We start from the raw sequence: 18,779 nt of genomic DNA, 5'->3' as shown, positions 1-18,779 counted from the left end.
GAATGCATGTTTTAAGTTACTTTATATAGTTTTTACATGAACTTCTTTTTTTGAAAATGTCTTCCGCCTACAACCATAAAACATTACCACCTGTGAAGTGTTTAATAAAATCATTACTATGTGTATACTATTGTACATACATAGTAATGATTTTAAAATTTTAACTATATTTAAAAAAAAAATAATAATTATATTTTTTAATTATATATTTTATTTATAATTATGTGTGTTTTATAAAAATTGGTTTGCTGATTGTGGAGTTAAACCTTTGAAATTGCTATAGACAGATAAGTGAATGTTCTTATTTTAATTGAACTGCATCTGTTAGATTTAAATGTTTACCGGTTAATGATTTTTTGAAACAGTGGTGTATAATGTTGAAAAAAGTAAGTTTAATTATATAATTTTTTTTTACTGTCTTACAGGCAGAAAGCCTGGCCCGTGGTATTCAGGAAAAATTAGGTGAAGTTATAAGATCTGTCTCCAATGCAGTTACTAATATGGATAAGAGTGGTGCACAACAGCCGGCCCATACTGTAACTGGTAGATTGGAACAAGCCCAGCGTTGGTTAGCACATCCAGATCGTGACGATCGTGGACTTGGACAGCGTGCTATAGCTCTTATTGTTGATGAAGGCAAAAAGGTATGTAGTATTCTGTCAGTTTAATTAATTTTTTTTTTTTTTAATTTTATTGCACTTTTTTATGTTCTATGAAAAAAATTTTCATAATAAGGACTCCAATGATATTTTTCGTGATGTAGATAGATGTAGTTATATTACAAAAATGTACCAATGTCTAACTATATGAGTAGAGTGCTCTATTGTTTCCTGGGACAACATGATATTGATGTGTGGTTACCATTAGAACAGTCACTTTCTCAATTTTCCAGTTGTGCTTCTTATCCAGGGGTTGCATAAAAAAACATAATTGCTTGCTGAGGTACCTGTAATGTAAAGCTTGGTCACTCTAATGCTCTGATGTAATTCAATTTTTCTATGGAATTGGGAACAGAAAATAGAAGATATACTTCTGAGCAAGTTGTAAATTTTTGCTGGAGATGCTTTCCTTTTATGGTTTTTACAGTTGTTTATTTACATCAAGACTAACTTCTCAAATATTAATTGGTCTGCTGAGTAAATCCTTTACAAATAATATAGAAATTAATTTTCTGAGATATCTATTGAAAAATAGTTTAACTCTACTTATCATCAGTTTTGAAGTAGTCTGTAACTTCTCTCCAAGGATAAATGCCAACCGCCTAATTTACTAAATGATTCATGTATAACAATGTTTAGAATTCTGGTAGAATTTATTTTCTTATTATGGGATATTCATAAGTGGTGGTTGATGACTGTAGTAGTGTGTCACTTATCACCTAAAGTTGTCCAGATGAGTGTGGAATTATAAAAATAAAATGAAAAATTAATAAATTAAAAAAATCATAAAAAGTTAAAATAATGATAAGTTTCTTTTATTAAAAAATAACAAAAAGAATAGTTTTTAAGTAATGTTTTTGTCTGATGAGAAAATATTAATGAAGATATTTCCTTGAAGAATATAAAACAGTTTGTGGACAGAAATTTCTGAAAATCTTTTTGTTTTTTATCTACTCTTTATACAGATTTTAACCACTTCATGTACTTTGTTTATTATGTACTCACACTAACATATACTTTCCATGTAGAAAAATATGTCATATATTTTTAATGTAATTTTTTGTATGTAAATTTATATTTTTATTTTGTGTATTGTTTATATTAAAATAAATAATTTTTAGATATGTTAATGCTTACTGAAGGATCAGAGGAAGGTTAGTTTGATTCAGTAATCTATATTCTTAGTTTTTAGCATAAATTATTTCTTTCTAAGAGTTGCACATTTATTTATTTAAAATTTTTTTCTTTATTTATTTATTTCTTTTTTAACTTTAGTAATTTTTTGATTAGCGTTACCTTTTTTAAGTTATTACAGTGTTTAATACTCTATTTTTGTATAGTTAAATTTCTTTGAAAAAAAAATCACATTTCTGTAGCTAGTAGCTTTGTGCAATGGTAGATATAAAACTTGTAATTGAAGATTTTATTTTCATGATTTTTGGTTTTTTTTTTTTTTGTAAAATCAATGATAATAATGCTTCCATTTCTGGAAGTTCCCTACACATAGCTAAAAGTATCTTGCTATAAATATAAAACACATTTTTTATAATGATTATAATGTATCTTGTACCTCGTAATTTAGTTCATTTTATTTGAAAAGTAATAGATAATTTTGTATGTTTATATAATTAACTTACGTTTACCATTTGCGTATTTACGTCTTGCTTAATATATATAATTTTTTTTTTCAGCTGTGATTTTACTATTTCTTTTTTGTGTGTTTCCTTTCTACTATTTCTCTTTTCATAAATAGAAAATTTAATTAAATAAACAATAAGTGTTAAATAAAATATTTGTAAACATTGTTACTTATTTTTTTTATTTATTTTTGTTATTATGATGATAGGTAGCAGATGGATTACCTGGTGTACAAAGAGCTGAAATATTAACCCTCTGCGATCAGGTTGATAGATATTCTAGACAGTTAAGTGATCTTTGTCGTCGTGGTATGGGAAATACACCTCAAGCACAGGAAATTGCTAGGTATATATAACTAGATTATCTTTTATTAAATGAAACTATGAATAATAATTTTTTTATTATTTACACTTATTTATAGATAACATGAATGTTTACCTTACAATACAGTTTTTGCATTTATTAAAAGTACAATTTCTGCTTAGCTTTTTTCGGTCCATAAAACTGGGATTCATAAACCTTGTCGTATTGTTTTTTTTTTTTTTTTTTTAATATAATTCCATGTCAAATTTATCTTCGATAGTAATAAAACATAAAAAAATATATTTCATTTATTTACCTATTTTTATTGATATATTTTTCGATAAAAATAAATTTGGTGATTTTTAATGGGTTGATTACATTACACATCTGTTTGAAGTTAATTCAGTTTCTTCCTTAAAATCATTGTAGACTTTGTTTTAAATCTGTAGACAGTTTTGAAAAATGAATGAGTTTAAATAAATAAATGACATAGTCCTATTATGTTATGGAATAAAATTGTTTCCTGGCACAACTTCGTTTATGAAACAATCAGCCATTACTTTTTTATTTATTTGTTCTATGAGAAACTTATTTGGTTACTGGTGTAGTTATATTTGGTTCTCATCAAAAGCTGTGAAAAACTTAAATTCCATTCATAAAATGAAAAATATTACAAAATACACCATTTTTATATTTTGTAACTATGAATATTGTTTATGTTTAAGTAAGTAAAATGTTAATGGATAGTCCTTTTAATAGTCCTTTTTCAGTTAAATTCATTCTTTTATATCATTTAGGACTGTCCGTGGTTTACTTTAAATAAATAAATAGAAGGCATTTTTTATTTATTTATTAAGGTTTTCTATTTGCCTTCTATTTGCAGGTTCTGGATTCAAGTCCTGGTTAGGTATGGTATTTTCCATATGTTATAAAATATCATCCATCTTAGTCACTATTATTGGGTGTCAACCTATTATTACTATTTGTTTTAATAAATAAATAAGTAGTGGCGATCTTTTAAGACAAAGTCATTTTTAGCTTAGTTTATGCAATAATAATCTAAACTACTTCCCTTGATAGATAATAAAATATATTTTACACAAATACAGTTTTCAACTGTTTGAAATAATTGAAGTATAGTTTAAAATGTTTTAGTAATTTATGTAATAAGTTTATCACTGATGTACTTTTTCAGAGCTTTGTCACAGAAATTGCATGAATTGAAGGAACGCATACAAAATGCTGTTGTGAATAGGGTTGTTGAAGATTTTGTTGATATTCATACTCCACTTAAGCAATTTACTGAAGCTGTTCATATGCCAGAAGGTAATCACTATATATATATATATACGTACACATGAAGCTGATCTATATTTTTAAATATATTTAGTTTTATGTCATCTTTATTAATTTCTAAATTTGTGTTAATATCAGAATAGAATGTTTATTGTTTATTAAATGGTCTACCTTATTACTTATAAAAAAATATTACAAAATGTTACATATATAAATTCAAATAACGTTTCAATTTGATTTTTATCAGACAGTATTTGAAGAAGGAGCGCTCTTATAAAAACTGCAACAGATAGTAGCAATTGTGTAAATTAATATGCAATTATCATTATTTTAGTAATTTTATTATTATGCAATAACTGAATTATTTTAATTGTGACTGAGCATGCGAGATTCCGCAAAAGTATTTTCAATTTTACTTAAATTAATTAAGATTAAGAGTTTGAGGTAGTCTGAAAGTATGGTATTATTTTTTGTATGGTATTTTTAATACTCAGGGAAGGCTATGGTTTTTTGAACATTTAACATGACTTGGCTATTCTTGCTATTTCACTTGTATATTTTATGTACTGTAAGTGAAAGCTAATATCAATAAAATTGTGAGGGTTCCATAAATGTATAATTAGTTAATTAAAAGAGAAACAGTATTTACTTTCATAAATTGAAAATGAGGATCAATCCTATTTGGATTTGAATAATTAATAAAATAATTTCTTCTTTAAACATAAACATTCTTTAAACAATAGTTATAATTAATAACTATTAATTTAAATAATTAATAGTTATTAATTATTTTAATTTAATCAGTTTAATAATCAATGAACAAACATTAAGTAAATAAATACAGTATTAATATTTTCTTTCAATGCCAAAATATTTTTTATTTTGAAATAATAAATGATTTTGGTTTTTTGTTAGTTATTTTACTAGAAATAAAGTAATTTTATTTTGTTTTTAACATATATATATATATATATATATATAAATTTATTCAATTGTTCATTTTTTTTAGGTACAACTGGTAGAGATGTTAATTTCAATGATAAAGCTGCTGCTCTCACAGATTGGTCTAATAGAGCAGCAAAGACAGGGCGTATGGTTGCTGCCGGTGGTAGTGGAGGAAATAAGAAATTAGCTGAAGCACTTGTAACGGCTGCTGGTCGAGTTGAATCTTTAATACCTCAGCTTGTTAATGCTGGTCGTATCCGATTGAATTATACACAGAGTAAAGCAGCTGATGAACATTTCGATAATTTACGTTCACAATATGCTGATAGTGTTGCTCGTGTAAGATCATTATGTGATGAAGCTGTCGATGCGGCACACTTCATAAAAATATCAGGTAATGAAAGTGTATTTTTGTATAATTCTAAGTTTTTTGTTTTTTTTTTAATTTTGGAAGTACACTTTTGCTACTATTAACTATTAAAAATTTGTTCCCATTAACCTAACCAAACATGTTTCAGTTTCTAATCTTGTTAACCTAACCTGATATAGGATCCTGTTATTTTTAGATTGTTCTGAATATATTTCTTGAATCGTATATTTTATATCTAATTAATCTGTTAATAAAATTAATTTTGAGTTATGTATAAAGTTACAAAGAGTTACAATTGTGTACTCTGAAATTAGCCATATGGCTATGAATTTTAAGTTGCATTTGATGGATTGAAGAGTATCCCTTTATTTTTTATAAGTTGGTTGTGAAAGACAGTCATAATCAGTCAACTGATCAACTATTACGGTGGTGTTACAGTGGTTATATTTAATAATCATAGAAAATCAGTCTTTGAAAATATCTTATTCATCTGGATGAATAAGTTATAAAATGTTAATAAGTTATAATAAGGTTATAAAATGGTTAAGTGGACTGTTTGATAAAATGACATTGTTTGAATTTAACTAAAAACTGTGATACCTTTATTGTATTAGATTGACATGCCATGTCCATTTCACGAACCCAACTGAGCGAGCAACACACATGAACAAGGGAATGGGAGAACTCCCCACTATACTATATACACAAATACGCACCACACGCATGCACATACAGAAAAGTATCCAACATCATCTACATTTTATTTCTAAAATGTAGGAACATATCAAGATTTATGCATTAAGATAAAAGTGATGATTGTTAAAATTTTTGAATTAAAACGAAAAGTACATAAAATTTTATTTCACTAATAACTTCCGATATTTTTTCCATATTTTTTTTTGAATTGTTATTATTGAATTATTATTTATTGTTAAAACTCTTTTTACAATCGGAGGTTAATAATTATTAATAAATCAATATATTTAAATTAAAAAAAAAAGTTAAAAATAGATTATGTGTATGAAGTCTGATTCAAACCGATGTGCCTTCCCCATGTAAGATCCAAATATTTCATTAATTAAAATTTTATTTGTCTATAACTCTGGAACCAATGAAAATAAGTTACCACTAATGATATATCATTGAAAAGCTCTCAACGAGGGCTTATTACTGCAGTTAAAATCCAAATGTTTCAAAATTGTGACCCTGCTTTATTTAGAGGTCTGACAGTATACACATTTTTGGCCTAGTCGATTGCAATCAAAAGGGAGGGTGCAAACCTAGATGTTACAACAGTTCTAAATACAAAATTTCAACATTCTATGGCTAATTGTTTATGACAGACACAGAAATTGTAAAATCCCAAATTATGGCTACATCACTTATATTGTAACTCTTAGAAATTAGTCACCTGTTAGACAAAGATTACTGTATTTACACAGACAATTATTACTGCATCTTTGAACGTACTCTAGCTTTGATTGAACGAAATACTAACTTAGTGGGTACTGTCAGAAAATACAGGCATGGTATTCCAAAAGATATACTGCAAAAAAATTAAGTAAAAATGAAATTCATGCTGTGTGTGATAAGGAGGGTAAAATGATGTTGCTGAAATGGCAAAATAAATGAGATTTCTTGTGTTTGACAACTAAACATATATTAGATTGTGTAGAAGTAGTGCGGAAAGGAAAGAAGGCAATTGTTCCAAATATTGTCAGTGTTTATAATATTTTGTTGGTGAAGTTGATCAGGTGGATCAAATGCTAAGTGCATATCCACTTGAAAGAAAAAGACAAAAAGTGCGGTATAAAAAGCAGTTGAATCACATTTTAAATATCACTACATTCAAATCTCATGTTAAGAAAAATGGTGGCAAGTACACTCCAATTTGGAGAAGCCCGTATTGAGCAAATTGTTGAAATGGTCATTCCCAAAAAAGGTAGGCCCTCTGTAGAAGATGATCCTCTTAGACTCTGTGAACGACATTTCCCGTCATGTATTCTAGCTACAGAGAAAAAAGCTTTAAGCAACAGTATGTGTTGTTTGTTATGTAAATAGCATAAGATAGGAATCACAATCACAATATTATTGCTGTGAATGTGATGTTGGTTTTCATGCTGTCCCTTGTTTTAGAGATTTCCACACAGAAGGAATACAAAATTATTTCTTAACCCCTTAACGGTTCTTTATTTTAGCAGAATATCATATTATTATGCCCTTTTGTTTTTAGTAAACCTTTGTCATTTTTTCCATTTTTTGATCTATGTAATGAAATATGACAAAAAAACTAATTTGAGAACATGTTTATCTACTTTTCTTATCATGAGAATCAAAATCACTATCTGAATCACTATCAGCTAAATCATTTAAAAGTTCAGTTATATCACTATTATTTACATGTGATGAACAGGGTACATTGTACTAATAAATAGCACTTACAACACCTAATTGTTATATAAATAATATTATAAAACATTAGTAAGTAATTCAAATAATAACATGAAAACTCGTTTACCACATAAAAAATTACTAAAGTTAGGTTACAGTAAATAACTATTATTTGTTATTTACTTATGGTCACATCCACAGACACAAACAGTAGGAAATAAAAATATGACTGAAAATGACATGAAAATAATATTAAAATTATAAAAACTATAAAAGAAAAAACTTAGAAATAACATAAAGAAATAATAAAACTAACACAAATGCAACTTAAGGAACGATCAAAATAACAAAACAAATGCATGGTAACAGCTGTTCAAAAGGATATGAAACAAGACTTTTTTTTTGTCTTTAGTCATTTGATTGGTTTGATGCAGCTCTCTAACATTCCCTATCTAGTGCCTGTCATGTTTCATTTCAGTATACCCTCTATGTCCTATATCCCTAACAATTTTTTTACATATTCCAAATGGCCTGCCTGTACAATTTTTACCTTCTACCTGTCCCTCCAATATTAAAGCGACTATTCCAGGATGCTTTAATATGTAGTCTATAAGTCTGTCTCTTCTTTTAACTATATTTTTCCAAATGCTTTTTTCTTCATCAGTCTGCCACAACACCTCTTCATTTGTCACTTTATCCAATCTGATTTTTAACATTCTCCTATAGCACCACATTTCAAAAGCTTCTAGTCCTCTCTTCTCAGGTACTCTGATCGTCCAAGTTTCAGTTCCATATAAACCTATGCTTCAAACATATACTTTCAAAAATGTTTTCCTGAAATTTAAATTAATTTTTGATGTAAACAAATGATATTTCTGAATGAAGGCTTGTTTTGCCTGTGCTGTTCGGCATTTTATATCGCTCCTGCTTCGTCCATCTTTAGTAATTCTACAAAATAACTTCCCAAATAACAAAATTTTTCTACCTCTGTAATCTTTTCACTCCTTCTCTATAGATATTCAGTGGTTCATCTACATTATTTCTACTACATTTCATTACTTTCATTTTGTTATTGTTTATTTTCATGCAGTAGTTCTTGTGTAGGATTTCATCCATGCCGTTCATTGTTCATTGTTTCTTCTGAATCTTTTTTACTCTCATCTAGAATTATTATATTATCAGCAAATCGTAGTATCTTTATCTTTTCACCTTGCACTGTTGCTCCGGATCTAAATTGTTCCTTAAAATTATTAACTGCTAGTTCTATGTAAAGATTAAAAAGTAACAGGATAGGGAAAATCCTTACAGCTCCTTTCTTATGTTCTTCAATTATTACTGTTGCTGTTTGATTCCTGTAAATGTTAACAATTGTTCTTCTATTTCTATACTTGAACCATAATTTTTTTTAAAATACTGAACATTTATTTTAGTCTTATGTTATTGAATGCCTTCTCTAGGTTTGTAAATGCAAAGTATGTTGGTTTGTTTTTTTTTTAATCTTCCTTTTACTATTAATCTGAGTGCTAAAATTGCTTCCTTTGTCCCTATACTTTCCTGAAACCAAATTGGTCTTCTAACACTTCTTCCACTCTCCTCTCAATTCTTCTGTACAGAATTCTAGTTAAGATTTTTGATGTATGACTAGTTAAGCTAATTGTTCTGTATTCTTCACATTTATCTGCTCCGGCTTTCTTTGGTATCATGACTACAGCACTCTTTTTGAAGTCTGATGGAACTACCCCTTTTTCGTAAATATTATACACCAGTTTGTATAATCTATCTATTATTTCTTCACCTGCACTGAACAGTAATTCTGGAGGTATTCCGTTTATTCCAGGAGCCATTTTGCTATTCAAATCGTTTAATGCTCTCTTAAATTCAGATCTCACTATTTTTTTCCCCTTTCATCCTCTTCAACTTCTTCTTCTTCTGTAACACCATTTTCTAATTCTTTTCCTCTGTATAATTTTTCAGTATATTCCACCCACCTTATCGACCTTTCCTTTCATTTTATAAGTCAGTGTACGATGTTTGTGTAACACATTAGATTTTAATTTATATACTACAAAATTTTCCTTAACTTTCCTGTATGCTCCACCTGTTTTACCAATGATCATTTCTCTTTCCACTTCTGAACAGTTTTCTTTAATTCACTCTTCTTTCGCTAGTTTGCACTTCCTGTTTATAGTATTTCTTAATTGTTGGTAGTTCCTTTTACTTTCTTCATCACTAGCATTCTTGTATTTTCTATGTTCCTCCATCAGCTGCAATATATATTCTGATATCCAAGGTTTTCTACCAGTTCTCTTTGTTCCGCCTAAGTTTGCTTCTGCTGATAAAAGAATTTCCTTTTTAACATTCTCCCATTCTTCTTCTACATTTTCTACCTTATCTTTCTTACTCAGATCTCTTGTGATGTTCTCCTCAAAAATCTTTACCTCCTCTTCCTCAACCTTCCACTGATTCATCTTACACCTTTTCTTCAGATTTCTAAACCGCAATCTACATTTCATTATCACTATATTATGGTCACTATCAATGTCTTCTCCAGGATAAGCTTTGCAGTCAACTAGTTGATTTCTAAATCTTTGCTTAACCATCATATAACCTGTCTGATACCTTGCAGTATCACCTGGCTTTTTTCATGTGTATATTCTTCTATTATGATTTTTAAATTGAGTGTTGGCAGTTACTAAATTATACTTCGTGCAAAACTCTTTAAGTCGGTCCCCTCTTTCATTCCTTTTGCCCAGCCCATATTCACCCACAGTATTTCCTTCCTTGCGTTTTCCAATGCTTGCATTCCAATCTTCAACTATTATTAAATTTTCATCCCCTTTTATGGGTTTAATTAATAAAAAACAAGACATACAATAGAAAACCAATATACTATTAGTGCTTCACTATTAATTAAAGTAAAAATGGAACTACACACCCACGTTGCAGTAACTTTTAAAAAACAGAAAACATGTTAATTCATAATGTCAGATTATTTCATCTGTGGCAGTTTTCAGCAAAAAAAGTGGATGACTAGTTATTTTATCCGGGCAATTTTTATCAAGGTTGTTAATGATGAGTTATCTCATCAAAAACCTGTAAGGGGTTAAAACATTCTCATATTACAAATACATTAAATTCATTTTAAACAAAATAATTGGCAAATGTGAATATGATTGTGTAATCTTAAACTCTGTTGCATAAATTCATAAATATTTATTAACTATTTTCAGAAAAAAATAATTTATTGGTAGTTTTTAATGTTTAGCATTCGTGTATATAATATATATATTTTTTTATTGTGAGAAAAGTATACATAAAAGATGTATATTCACATCCTTCAGTCTTCATCATGTCAACTTAGTTCATTATATATTTATTTTATATTGTGTGAGAAGAAAAGTACAAAATAACTACTTAAATTAGTTTTTTATCATATTTCACTACATAGATAAAAAATTTGTAAAAAACAAAATGGGCATAGGGAAAACAGGCATAATAATATGATTTCTACTAAAATAAATAATCATAAGGGTGTTTTATATTTAATATAAAATTAAATTTTTTGTAATACCATTTATTTTTTAATTAAAATATTCATTTTTTTTCATTAAGCTTAAGGAAATACATTCTATAATAAAAATTTAAAAGAAGTTAATTGATCCTGGGGATCTTTTGTTTGGTTTAGAACAGATTCTCTTTGCTCTGTTGTTTTCGTTAGTAAATAAAATGTGTATATTTTTTGTGGTTAATTCTTTTACAGAAACGATTCATGAATTTTAAGAGAAGAAAATAACATTTAATATATAGTTGAAGAATAACATTTAAGACACTGAAAAATAGAGTACTTCAACAAAGTTAGTGCATTAGTCTGTTGTATGTATTTCATTGTTGATAAAAAAAATCTGAAACTTTCAATGCCATTATTTTCATCTCTTGTTTCCTCTTCTTCTTTTTTATTAAAGTTATTTAATTTTACTCATTGTATTTAACAGATTATGTTGTTATATTTTGTGTTTCATGTGGCATAACTCAAAGTATTTTTATTACATTCTTTTAATTTTTTTTGGAAACACTTCATAGTTTTTCTTGCAAAACTCCAGTTTAGGAAAACATGCATAAAGAACTAAAATATTAAGTCAGTATATGTTATTGTTGACACTTAAAAGTGGTTTAGATTGGCAGTAAAGTTTCCGTGTTAATTACATTGTAATAAATTGTTTGTATTAATTATTTGTTTATATTGAAGTTTTCTATTTATTTATTATATTTTAAGAGAGATCATCTGCTAATCATATTATGTTTTTTTTTTTTTACTTTTAATTATCATTGTGACTTCTTCATTTTGATATGATATACATTTTGCTGAGGGTTAGTGTAAATAATTATGTAAATGGAGATAGATATGGTATAAATGCAGATATAATTTGAGATTTTTTACTTTACAGTTTCCTTGTAAATAAAAATGTATTTAAATTTGTTTATATTTAATTTTCCTCAGATGTTTGATAAAAAAAAATAAATTTTAATTGTCTGTTCAAAACTTATGCAATATTAGAAAATGTATAGTGCTATATAATATTAATTATTAATATTATAATTAACTTTCCAAACTGTTTTGGTTTGATTTTTTAAGCTCTAATAATTATTCCATGAAGTAAATAAATATTTCAGGTTACAACATAACCTATAGTTTATTAACATCTGAATTTATATCTGTGATATTTTATTATTGAATCATTTACGAAGTAATTGGGTAAATTGGTAGCTTGTAGTTGTGAATGATAAAAGAACAAAAATTCTGTGGTCAGAGATGAAATAAATAAAACTTGACAAAATTATTTTGTTCACTGCTCTAAGAAATATTTTTTAAAAGTATTTTAAAAACTAGTAACTGCTGCTTCAATTAAGATTTTTTTTTCAAATAGGCTCTGATCTTAAGGACTTATTTATCTCTTATTCAGTTTTATTGATCTTGTACATTTATAGAATCTCCTAAAATCCAGACATGTAGTTTTCCTAACTTTTAGTTTTCATATTTAATTAAGATGTAATATAAAAATGTGAACCCTTTAAAGAGAAGTAAAAAAAAGTTTATTGAGATAAGACTTATCTTACCTTAATTTTATCATGAAAGTACTTCCATAGGATCCTGCATCCTCATCATAACTGAGGATAAAACTAATGTAAGACATGTCTTATCTAAATATACTTGGTAGTTTATATTATAGAATTTAAAATATAATTTATTAGCACAAAGGAATAATATGAATCTTAATTTTAGTAAAATAATAAATTTATTAAACCTGTATTCTTTCTCTGGATGCATGTTTTTTAACCAATTCTTAATAGTTGCCTATTTAGTATTATATTCATTTTATTTTATTTACTATTTGTAAATAAGATCTTTTAGTTTCATTGTGGAATTTTTTCTGTGAAATGTTAGAAAATGTATGTAGAAAGTCCATGTTTTGTATGAGTGCTAGTAAATGCCCTATTGTAATTTAAGTATTATTGTTTTTTTACATTATGTTATTGAAAATTATGTAAATCTATTTTTTAAAAAAAAGTAAAAAAAGGCATCAAACCGTAAAAATTTAAAGTTATGGTTCGGGATGTGAAGAAAGAATTGATGCTCCTTGACATTAGAATTAACAAAGCGGTCAGAACATTCGAAAATGATATAAGCTATCAACTATTTTTATTAAAATTAATTTTCATTCTGGGTTTATTATAGTGAATAGTATAAAATGCTAAAAAATCTCTCTGAAAGATCTATATGAAATGCAACAGTACTGTAGTTTATTGTGAATTACATGAGAGGAAAGTGATGTCTAGTTGTTTTGGTGTAAATTCCTTTGTTCATTAATAATTATTAGAAGAAGGTGTGTATGCTGGCTGTGTTTTGTTACATGCCTATGCTACTTGTCAGATAAGTTAATGTCGTCTGTCATACGAGTGAATGGAATCGCTTCACGTTTCAGCATTCATTACTTTTATCATTCATCAGGCTTGCTGATAAAACTGATTATTTTTAAGATGATAAATGTGTTTATAATTTAAAATATCAACCTGTATGGAGGAAGATGTTACATATATAATAAAATAAATTAGTGTAAGAGAAATAATAATTTGGTAGATTAAAAAAAAGAGTACTTTTAACATGAATTCAAAAAATACACTTTATGAATTCTATAAGGTAGTATAACATCAATTTAAAAAATAAGTACTCAAAATAAAAAATAAACTAAAATACATATTCACTCTTTAATTATTTTCCAAAATTAATTACTTTTATATTTATTTTTTTTGTATTAATTTTATTTAATTATCTCTGATTTTTTTTAGAGGAACAAATGCAAAAGCATACAGTCTTGTGTGAAGATGGTATTCAGCGCCATGAGCCGCAGAAATTTGTTGAACATACAACAGCTATTGCTAGATTAGCAAATAGAGTTTTGCAAGTTGCTAAACAAGAGGCTGATAATTCGGAAGATCCTGCTTTTATTGCTACTGTTAATCAATCGGCTGATTCTTTGCAGTCTGGTAAATTGAAAAGCTTATTTTTTTCTTGAATTTGAATAAATCATTAGTAAAATAATTAGTTTTAGAAAACAGCAAATTTATTTTTATGAATATTAATATTATTTTTCTTTTACTTATCTTAGTTGTTTGGAAGTTAAATTAAATTGTCCAAAAGTTTGCTGTTTTCTTTAAACGACCCATGACCAGGTTGGTCTAGTGGTGAACTTGTCAACGCAGATCAGCTGATTTTGAAGTTGAGAGAGTTCTAAGGTTCAAATCCTAGTAAAGGCTATTATATGGATTTGAATACTAGACATGGATACTGGTGTTTTTGGTTGTTGGGTTTTAATTAGCCACACATGTCAGGAATGGTCGACCTGAGATTGTACAAGACTACACTACATTTACATTCATATATATCATCCTCATTCATCCTCTGAAGTAATACCTTACAGTGGTTCTGAAGGCTGAACTGAAAAATAAAGTTTTCCTTAAGCTCAAAAAAGATAAATGGGGCTATTGTTATGTAAAATTCTAATCCAAATCAGTTAACATTTACTTATTCTGGGAATGGGTGATTGTTTTCCTTTTGAAAATTTGAGATTGCTTGTTTTTGGGTGACTTTATAATATCTGTAGGAAAGCAGTTATCTCTGTCTTACACTTCAGTTAGGTTGTGATCAGTGATCATTATTTTGTGCTACTTTGTTATTAGATATGTACACTGACCTCCAAAAAAAATTATGAACAGGTTTGAGCATCCTCCTATGTGGAGGATCTATTCCTTTCCCTAATACGTAGGGAAAGGAATCATCCCTCTCTTTCTGTGTTTGGCTCCTTGGTTTTTTGTTAGATATCCTCTGGGTGAGTGCTATGATTTGGAGAACTGTAGAATTACTTTGTCTTTGATATTGTGTGTGGTTTTGTAGGGAAGTTCTGCTTGTGGTCTCTCTAGAGACCGTTTCCAGTGATAGGGAATTTCTTAATCCTAAATTTGGGGGAGTGAATTGTTTGTCAGGTAGTCCAGCCCTCCCAATACTATTATTATCTCTAATTTTGATATTTAGTCAACAGCAAATTATCTGTAGCTTGCACTCACATTTAGTAGTACTGATTTGATTTTTTATATCATAGTAATGAATCCTATTTTTGTCTTAGTTTATAATAATGTCTTTTGAATCAGGACTGTTGAAACATACTCAGTTAGGATTGTTGTTATCATTCTTCTGAATCATGATTTTTATTCTGTTACTGAATTCTTTCACTATAATTCTAGTGTGTAGTTATAAAAGTGTAAGAATTATTACTTGTTTTATTGTTTGTTATAAGTAGTGTGTAATGAAACCAGCCATTAAAATATGATGGTGTTATTCTAGCAAATTGTGTAACGTCATATATGGATAAAGAAACTATAGTATTTGTTTTACCATTTTTTTCCTTTTTTTTTTTTTTGTTTTGGTCGGGTAAAATATTGATAAGGCTGTGATTAAGCTTATAGTGCATTTGATAAAGAGTTGAAATAAAGTCCTTCAGCAAACAATGTTTTCTTCAATGGAGAAGATTGAGGTTTAATTGTTGAAATAAATTTTTTTGTTTGATTTTTAAAAAGTTACCCAAAATTTGAAAAAGTTTAATCTTTTTTTTATTCTTAATAAGTATAAATAAAAAATAAAATAGAAGTAACATGTTCAAGAAATTTTTGTTTTCCTCAGTAATGGTGCTGTTTTTTTTTTTTTTGTGGATTTGTTTTAAGAATATATTGAGATTATTAAAAATATACTTTGATAAATTCCATGTATGGGATTTGCATTGTTTGATGAGTTTTTAAAAATTGTATACATGAAATATCAAGTAATCGTAGATAGTAAAGTTTGAAAAAAAAATTATAAGTGTAATCTGGAGCATCTAAAATCCAAACAGCTTGTTCATTTATTAAGTGAATGCCATAATTTTTGAAGAAGCACTTGACAGAATTAGATAATTGTAATTATTCTTTTATGCTGAAATGTCCTTTCAACAATAATATTTTTACTATATATATATATATTTTTTTTTAAGAAATTTATAAAAGTTTGTTTACTGTATTTTGCAGCTGTTACTCAGATGGTGCAGGATGCTAAGAATGTTGCTATGAACACTAATAATTCAGGTGCTGTTTCATGCTGGCGAGATTCAAATAGAGCGGTACTAATTTATTTATTTACTTGTTAATTTTATCCATAAATTAGTTGAATTTTGATTGTGTTTAGAGAAGTAATATTTTGTTTAATTTTGTTTTAATAATTTTATTACCTAAGTTTTCAGCTTAATCAGGCCTTGCCATTGACATTTCAAATACTAAAGCATAACTAGTTTCAAATTAATCTATTATTTTGGAATAAATTTTAATTTTATTTCTTAGAATCTTTATAAATGTAGAAGTGAGTCTTCTTATATTTACAATCTATAAAATTGTTCAAGGTTATGCATATTTTTTCATTAATATATGCGCTGTAACGAAGTGCATTATTCATAACAATGTTTTTATTACTTTGATATTATAATTTTTCACTGTAATATATTATTCAGAACATACACACTATATGATAGTGTAATCTTCTTTATATCAATTTTAACTGATTTTTCTAATTTTATTCAATACATGTAGTACATATGTGTGTATGTGTATATGTGTAGTTAAATTGATGTTTCTTTATAGTTATATTAAAATATGTTTGAAATGCACTTTTGGGTTTGCAGTTATAGATGTTATGTTCGTGTAAGTTTATTATTTTTCATATAAAATAGCTATTTTTTTATTACTTTTATATTAAAACTATTAGTAATGTAATATTTATTTTTTAATCCTAGCTCTGAGAGAGGTTGCACTACGATGCTACAATGTCCTAGAAACAGCAGAGCTGCTCTCTGACATATGCTTTTATTTCTTGCGTACTTAATCTTTTTTAAGGTATTTTTGTTGATATTTAAGGATTTTACTTAGAACAATTTTAATATCACTTTTTTAAATAATTTTTTTTATAAACTTCATCTTTTTCAATACCCTTCAGCCATTTGCCCTTCTCTTTTTATGAAATAGGTATTGGAACTGGTTTTGGTACTGTTAAATCAGACCTATGGAGAAAAGATTCTTTAATGTGTCTGTACTTCTCTTACTATAACTTCTCACAGAAAAACAGGAGTGGAAGAAAGTATATTGAAAAAATTATACAAAAATTATTGAAAGTATATTTCAAAAAAAAAAAAGAAAGAATATTTAGATTTCCATGAGAGCATCTGCCCAGAGATGAAACAACTCATCTTAAGATAGATGAAAACTTTTGGTTTTTATGTTAATAACAATTTCAATTTATCATTTTATATTTTTAATCATAATATTAACTTATTTCAATTTATAATATTCTAACTTTTTCCAGTTGTTGAATGCTGTTGGCCAAGTAAGAAGAGCTGTAACAGTTATGCCAGATATTAATAATCTTCATATTAATGGTAAGTTATGTTATGGTAAGTTATTAATTTATAAGAATTTTGTTTACTTTTCAGTTAATTGAAAGACTTGTTAAATATAATTGAAAACAGTTGTTAACTGATATGTGCGATCCTGATTTGTTCAATTTTAATCAGTTTGATTAGTATTAGTTAAATGGTTTGTGGTGTGATTTTAAAAATGATCATAATAAATAAGATGTCTTATTTATAAATGAATTATATATATATATATATATATAGTTAATATGTAAACATAATTTCAAAATTAGTTTCATTTTATGGGTAAATTATTTTATGTATTTTTTGTAATTTCAAATTACAGCTATCTATATATATGTTGTACTTACTTTCGCTCCATATTTAAGAATTGCTGGGCTGATCTGAATGCTATTTTTTTATTGGATTTTTTTAAACTTGTTGATGGTTAGGCAAAATTATTCAGATTGCTTTATCATAGATGAGCTGTAAATCTTAAACAGAGTATGTGATGTATTTTCAAACATATTTTAATATGAATTAATATTTTTAATTCTAATTAAATCATGTTCCATAAAAGATAACTGTGTTGTTTCCTTGAGTAAAATTTAGAAAAAAAGACTGAATTTTATTTTTTATTTCATTTACCACAAACAAGGAGTTCTCAAAGTATCAGTGACTGAATAAAAAACTTTGTTGTATGAAGATAATGTGATTTTTTTTTTGTAGTGAGCACTGTATAGTACTGTATAGAAAAAAAGTTATGTTTTTATGTTTGTAATTTATTAAGATACATTTTATTTTCATGTTACCATTGAAGTCCATACAAACTAAAAAAAAGAACATTTGCTTCATGGGCCTTGTAAATTTACTCCCATTTTCTTTCTTCATCATTATTTCGCTATATGAGATTATGCATATTTATTTATATTTTCCTAATGTATATGTTGCAATTTGTTAATCTAGTGAACAATAAGCAATCGTCTCCCCATGGCCCAATGAGATGAGTATGATATGTAAATGAGTATAGTCTTGTACAGACTCAGGCTGACCATTCCTGAGACTTCTTATACGTAAATGTCAACCCATTTTTATAAAACTTGAAAAATAAACCTATTTTAACTGATCTAAAATTTACATGGCTGAAATTGTAACAAATGTTATTTCTTCCATGATGAAATATTTATTCAA

At 27.1% G+C, this 18,779-nt stretch overlaps 1 protein-coding gene across 4 annotated transcripts in view; it reads left to right on the top strand.

Moving 5' to 3' along the window:
* Vinc (vinculin) overlaps nucleotides 1-18,779 on the top strand; it is a 98,310-nt gene that overhangs the window by 35,929 nt on the left and 43,602 nt on the right. For all 4 annotated transcript variants that reach the window (XM_075373669.1, XM_075373668.1, XM_075373667.1 and 1 more), the window contains exons 7-13: nucleotides 426-644; nucleotides 2,506-2,642; nucleotides 3,796-3,926; nucleotides 4,906-5,235; nucleotides 13,948-14,145; nucleotides 16,216-16,307; nucleotides 17,540-17,612. In XM_075373669.1, coding sequence (XP_075229784.1) covers nucleotides 426-644; nucleotides 2,506-2,642; nucleotides 3,796-3,926; nucleotides 4,906-5,235; nucleotides 13,948-14,145; nucleotides 16,216-16,307; nucleotides 17,540-17,612 — 1,180 coding nt within the window. The remainder of the gene's footprint in view (nucleotides 1-425; nucleotides 645-2,505; nucleotides 2,643-3,795; nucleotides 3,927-4,905; nucleotides 5,236-13,947; nucleotides 14,146-16,215; nucleotides 16,308-17,539; nucleotides 17,613-18,779) is intronic.

The sequence above is a fragment of the Lycorma delicatula genome, chromosome 8 (genome assembly GCF_047948215.1).
Source record: "Lycorma delicatula isolate Av1 chromosome 8, ASM4794821v1, whole genome shotgun sequence".
Taxonomy (NCBI): domain Eukaryota; kingdom Metazoa; phylum Arthropoda; class Insecta; order Hemiptera; family Fulgoridae; genus Lycorma; species Lycorma delicatula.
This window is presented reverse-complemented; position numbering and strand designations above follow the sequence as displayed.